Genomic DNA, 6814 nt, shown 5'->3' with positions numbered 1-6814 from the left:
ATATAATATTATATATATATATATTTAAATTTATTATCTAAGTGTTAATCCCAAATCTCTACTTCTTTATCTATATATATACATATATATTTCGCACGCAATATTACTATAAAAGGAAGAATAGCGATAGTATTTCTCATTTACATATAAATTAATATAAAGAGATATTAATACGAGAAATACGAAGATATATATATATCTCTATAAGATACATTATCTCATGTGATAGAGAATTATCTCAACGATATCGCATTTCACGCCTCCAACATTTGCATGCAAAATTGCGATATCCGAGATTGCGAAAAATACCATTATTATCTTGGTGCTTCAATGACACGAATTGCTTTGTTTTTTTGCAATGTAGAAATTATTGCGCAGAGAGTAATACGGTAAATAATGGATAACTATTTGTCGAGATTATCAAACAAAGTCATTTGAAAATTGAGTCATGTTATTAACAGAGACATGTGTTTTATATAGCCGATTTTATGGTAGATAATTTTCTCAATTTAAGATTATTTCTATACACGGCGATCATAATTATTATAAAGAAATACCATTAAACAGTTAATTTACAATTTGCGTGATTCAATTATTAACGCATTTATGTGTAAATAGATATATTAATTCCATTACACTCAATAATTAGAATGTATCTCAGTAGGGTCCCTCTTTTTCTCATAGTAGAAGAATTTTATTTCCACTTTTGTTTGAAGGTACCTATAATTATTTTATATCTATTAATTTTATAGAAAAGTACTCTGCCTACGATTTGTACTATCAATTACCAGGACATTGTCTAATAAAGAGCAAATGAATGTAACATGCTGATATGTGTAATACGAATGCGATATGCCTCAAAAGCACATAATGCCCGTTAATATATCATATTTTCAGATTAATAAGTAGAATTATAATTATGTATGTGTAGAATTATATATATCAGAATCATATATATATATATATATAATACAACTTCAACTTCTAATTATTAACAGAATAATGCCATTGTATATAGTTGCACACAAAACATTTCTTTCAGACTTTTTTCATGTGTAAAACATATTCGCTTATTAGTCTTCTTTATTAAAGATTTGAATAGTTTTCTGCGCATTTTATCAGATAATATAAGCTTATTATATATATATGGTGTATATAATTTTTTTATATAATATTATAAAATATGATCTTATTACATGAAATAACATAACTAGTTTTTGAACTAAAATTTTATATTTAAATTAATAATATTAACATTTAAATAAACTTTTATGAAAAAATGTTCTTTCTGAGCTCGAAAATTCGTTAAAATTTTGTGACATGAATGTAGCAAACTTCTTGAATTAACTTTTAAATCAAAATTGTTTTGAATTGCTAAAATTCTTTGAGAGACAAAGAAATTAAATCTGTGTACAGTCTTTCGAATTCTTTCTGAATGTTTTTCAAAATTTCTCTGTTGTAAAAATTCGAGAAATAAAATTAAATAAATAATTTGATAAAATTCAGGAAGATATATGATGTAATATACAGTAATTTATTTATTATTAAATAAATCAAAATTTTTACAATAACAATTACTTTCTGCAATCAAGCTCGTAAGAAAAATTTCATCTTAGTCTATACACATATGTATCATGTGTAGTACATAGTAATATCATTATATTTAAGAAAATCCTACTAGTTTCATGTGGTATTATTAAATTTAAAGAAAGTATATATATATATATACATATATATGTATATATATATTTAAATAAAAAAAGAACACAATTATTTTATATACACGAGCTTTTATACATAAAGAAACGTAATAATATTTTAGAAAAGATATATTCGCTCGTTCATATTCGCCATTTAATTAAAATAGACTATATTTACACATATGTCGATTGCATGGCGGGATTGATTCGATAGCAAATTAAGCGTAATAATTTCTTTATCGACTAAGAAAGCACAGGGGCAGAAAAATATCAAAAGATTATCCATAATAACGTTTACGGATTTTCTGTAGTCCAGGAACTTCCACCTGTAAACATCGTGACGAAATAAGGTAAATATTACGACAATATATATGTATGCGGTAAGCAATTATTTATATTAGTGCAAAATATAATAATAAAACATTTTTACAATAATAAATTTAGTATATTAAAAAATATAAAATTAGAACATTATCTTCGTAAACATGAAACTTTTTACTTATCTTAATATGTATTTTAATATTTAATATGTATATTATAATAGAAACAATGAGAGAGAAAGAGAGAGATTGAATGTATTCAACATGTTTTATGTTAACTTACTCGAAAATGATTGGTGACACCATAGTAAGGATACACGCCACCAAGAATATAACGGTAGTAACCGTTATGCCTGATGCGATATTCGCCTGGTTTAACGTCCTGTGAGATTTCCCATGTAATGGTCACCTGACTCGATCCCAATATCACGGAAGTTCTCGTCCATTGAAATCTAAAAGCGCATGCACATATATATCCGATTGCGATTTATTGCGTTAAAAAAATCAAGATTTTATAGTTAGAAAAAAATAAAGCTGTGCTCTCCGTTCCACAGTTTGGAACATTTAATAATTATTATTATATGTCAGAATATTAATATTATATTATTATATGAATATTATTATTATATTAATATTATTATTATATTAATATTATTATTATATTAATAATTATTATTATACGTCAGAATGATTTTATGATTTAATATATACGTACTTGGTCTCCCAATCGGCGTCTGTGGCTATTGGCAACCAAACTTCATCGTCTTCTAATCGCTCTACGGTTAAAAAGGTGCTATCCGTCATTAAATTATTACGCGGATGTCCGGCGACCTGTAATACAGGTAATAGAATTTTCATTATATATAATTGAACAAATTGTTTCATTTCGATTCATTATGTCTTCAGTCTTTCAGTTACGTAATCAATAAGAATCTCGGTGCTTCTACATCGCGAATTACGTGTAACGTAACTTTATTTGAAATAAAATCTCGGAATAACGTGTTTCACACCGCGCGACTGATGCTACGAAGCGAAAAAGTTTTCTCGAGTGATCAATAAAGCCCGAGGGCAGAATAATTCTAAACTGACTTCGTGTGCGAATCGCGTAAGTTACGGAGCTGTGATTCATTTGTGTTTGCTTTCACGATGCATCTCGCGCTTCCATCGCCGGAAATTATAGCCAGAAGGTAATTTACGATTACTTAATCCGTTCGCACATCGCGTCACCGAAGGCAACCTATTTTTCCGAGCGTTACGCGAGCAACCGCGCGGGAAAACGTCGTGTCGCTTTTTATCGCGTGACTCAATCGCCATGCGGATCTGCAACGATTAACGTCGAATAACGATTTCCGTTGATAAAATACGCGGCAATCGTTCTTCCATTCATCCATTATGTGAAAAAAAATATAGTGAGTTGGAAAAAATGTGTACGATACATATATTTTTTTATTTTCAACATATAAGTAAGAGAGACATTAACTCGAAATTATTTTCACAAAATTGATTAATTTAGAACAAATATGTTCATAATGAGTAATATTGATATATTCATAATATATTATTATTATTACTAACTAATTGATTAATAAACGCCATAATAATTTCTAAATTATTATTGAGATTATCAATTAGTGGAATAATTATATTCAGCGTTACGCACATATTTACATTAATTTGTGGGAGAGCGAAATCATCTGGCACACGTGTCGATTTATTAGTTAGTTTGCTAGTATCCTATATGAGCAAATGTCGTAATTTTGAAGGATAAAGAAGATAAAGAAAATAAAACGGACAAGCTAACGGTCTGCCGTATGGTTTTCTTTTATTCGAATTTTTACCATTATGTCTCACGTCATGTTCGTAATGTCATATTAACAATAGTTTGGCATTTGCCAATCTTGGAAAATTCCGTGACAGAGAATTATTTGCAGGAATTCCGATAAATATTTCGATATCTTTTTCTTCAACATAAAAGTAATTTAAAAATATACGCAAAGACGCGGCTATTTAATTCTCTTGACCCTATAACATTGATTCGCAACACTAAATTTGCACGAATGGTTAATATATATCGTAACTAAAATATTTGCATACGGTTTAATTCATACAATCGCGAGCTCGCAAATTTTCCTATTGTCATCGCGAGCGACCTTGGGTAACGGTGTTAATTATTCGAACGTGATTCGAAATGCGGTGCGTTGTATTAAAGGTTCATTATTGCGGTGTTTACAAACAGTTACTGCGCGCGAATCGCATAGTAATCGGTCTATTTCGTAGCGCGCCATCGTTCAATGGTTCGTGAAGCGACATACGCCGTTATTTTCCAAGTGGAATTGCATGTATGCATTTTACGCAATCTACGAAGCTATCCGAATTCAATTACATGACATGCGGCGTAATATATTTACACGACGCTCTGATACGGATTTTACGAGACGTGTCGTTCGTGCTTGTCGATTTTTTTATTATCTATTAAAACAGATAAATTTTGTAACGTGAAAAATTTTTCGGACGATTTTTCTCGGAGTAAAAATTGCATCGTAGAGATCTGAAATACTCACGAAGATTGCCGTAACGGTGTCACCTGGCGAAGCAACTTTCGATGGCTGCTGGATCACATCACCGAAGTTACGTCCCCATCTCGGGGTGTCGTACAACACGGGGGGTACAAGAGTAATCAGGTTGCTATGCAGCAGCTTCGAAGCCGGTGGTCCCGGTGGAATAAATTTTTTCTACAACACGAAGTGTGATAAATATGGCGTACATCCAATATAAATCCTATAACTCGATAAATATCGGCGACTTTGACAAGGTAAAAAATACTTTTTCGATGCAATATAATATATCGACGACAAAAATTGCTCGCTAAATTGTTTCCGAGACAGATATTTATATTTTCACACACATATATACATACATATATACATACATATATGTATATTATATATTTATATTATATATATATACATAGACATATATAGATTTATATTAAAATTAACAAAGGAATATTTCCCTAATATTATTTACTTACTTGAATAGCTGCTTGTACCAGCTCCTGATATTGTTTCAAGTAGATTGTAAGCGTATGCGGACCATATATCGTCGATGCGCCTTCATATCTCTGTATCTGAAATTAATAATTCAACAACTATATTATGCATTATGCATAAAAAAATACTTTCCGCAAAGAAATAAGCTCGCGACTCGAGGAGTGCAATAAGAATCGTTAAATTGAGTTTTTCTCTTCCTAACAATTTTACGCGCTACTTATTTCTCTTAGCTTATCAAAAGAAAGCTGCATGAGATTGAAAATTTTACGAATATTGTAAAAAAAAAACATTGTCGTAGCAAATTTCGACGCGCTCCACGTGCCGGAAATTCCCAAAGTGGTCTCTATTTTCGAGAATAAGTGCTTTAGCAATAACAATGAGCATTTTACTTGATATTCCTCGGGCGTCGTTACGTAATCGCTGTAAGTATTACAGAGCCCTGCGACTATTACGGATGTTTCGTCGTTGGAAGCATCATTCATGACTTTCTTGATAGCCTCTCGCAATCTTCTTCCGGACATTGTCGTGAATTCAGCAGGCACTCCGGCGATGACGATGTTTCCGATCATGGCTACTTGAGTCGAAACGATTTTCGGCTGCCATTGATAGGGTAGTATCATCTGAGATTCACGAGAGCGAGATATTATTCGAGATGATTCAGTACGTTGCGGATTTAATGGTTTAATGACGTCGCTCTGTAAATCACATAACACCATGATATTTCCATCTTTTCCGCGAATCCTTATCTATCGAGCCGCGATAATTTATGTTGGATTTTATTGTTGGTATTTTTCTCTTCTTATACGCGATATATCTATGAGAAGAATCTGACACCTATCTGAGACGCACAGTGAAATCTCGCATATCTAATTGCATACTAATGATGACAATGCTAATTGTACACTGATGATGAATTTGGAATCGCAATGAAAAATACACTTTACGAAAGAAAAAGAAAAGAAATTTACCCGTCCGGTGGCTAGCAGGATAGGTTTCGCGCCATGGCAGCGAATATCGTCCTTCGACGGGGCGGCCAAAAAATTTCGTACGGCATTCCAGAAAGGGTTTGACGTTGTTGTCCCCTGCTCGAAAGCGAACGAACCTGGTCCGTCGGTGGTGCCAGCCGCAAAGCTGTAGCCCATCGCAGGCGTGCAGCCGCGAACCTGTTAAAAAGCCTGAATAGATCCCGCCATTGTATCGACAATAATTTCTTGTCAAACGGCATTATTCGAGATGACAGCCGTTATTTACCTCCTCTAGCCTGCCCGTTGTCTCGTTGTAGAACTCCGCAGTCTGCTCCGGCATGTCGACGTATTGGTGAACCACTCGCACTGGTCCGACCACTTCCATCGCCTTGCCGCTCTGCCATAATTTCTGCGAAAGAAAGGAGACTTTGCGTGTGAATGAGATATGCGCCGCGGATTTTTGATTCCCTCAAGGTACTTTTATGAATGCGTCATAAACAGAAATCGCGAATTGTCCTTCATATCCTACACATTCGCGATTATGTAGAAAACATGAAGGCGAAATTTGATTATAGTTCATCGCGAGGAAGAAGATAGATAAACGAAGTATATACTCGTGTCTGTTAGAAAAATTCTCATGGTTTTTCATTTTATCTTATGAGGAAAACTGCTGACGTGAAAATATGCGAAGGTTTCATATATGAATCAATAGCGAATAGATCAATTGACTTGATTGACGGCAAGAGATAAGGAGCTTATCGGAATAAGAATAGGCGGAC

The 6814-nt window shown here is 32.8% G+C and overlaps 1 protein-coding gene across 7 annotated transcripts in view; it reads right to left on the bottom strand.

The window, feature by feature from the left end:
* Positions 1-1565: 1565 nt before the first annotated feature.
* The window catches only part of Cdase (neutral ceramidase), a 37844-nt gene continuing 32595 nt past the window's right edge, over positions 1566-6814 (bottom strand). For 4 of the 7 annotated variants that reach the window (XM_083044616.1, XM_083044614.1, XM_083044615.1 and 1 more), the window contains exons 8-15: positions 6322-6444; positions 6039-6233; positions 5460-5765; positions 5052-5147; positions 4582-4752; positions 2736-2851; positions 2304-2472; positions 1566-2026 (exon numbers count right to left, since the gene is read on the bottom strand). In XM_083044616.1, the coding sequence (XP_082900742.1) occupies positions 1979-2026; positions 2304-2472; positions 2736-2851; positions 4582-4752; positions 5052-5147; positions 5460-5765; positions 6039-6233; positions 6322-6444 (1224 nt within the window). In that variant the 3' untranslated portion in view covers positions 1566-1978. The remainder of the gene's footprint in view (positions 2027-2303; positions 2473-2735; positions 2852-4581; positions 4753-5051; positions 5148-5459; positions 5766-6038; positions 6234-6321; positions 6445-6814) is intronic. The other 3 variants (XM_083044613.1, XM_083044612.1, XM_083044618.1) reach the window with 2 other exon arrangements.

The sequence above is a fragment of the Prenolepis imparis genome, unplaced genomic scaffold (assembly GCF_030444845.1).
Source record: "Prenolepis imparis isolate NDT839.2.m4 unplaced genomic scaffold, iyPreImpa1.0 SCAF_8, whole genome shotgun sequence".
Lineage (NCBI taxonomy): Eukaryota > Metazoa > Arthropoda > Insecta > Hymenoptera > Formicidae > Prenolepis > Prenolepis imparis.
This window is presented reverse-complemented; position numbering and strand designations above follow the sequence as displayed.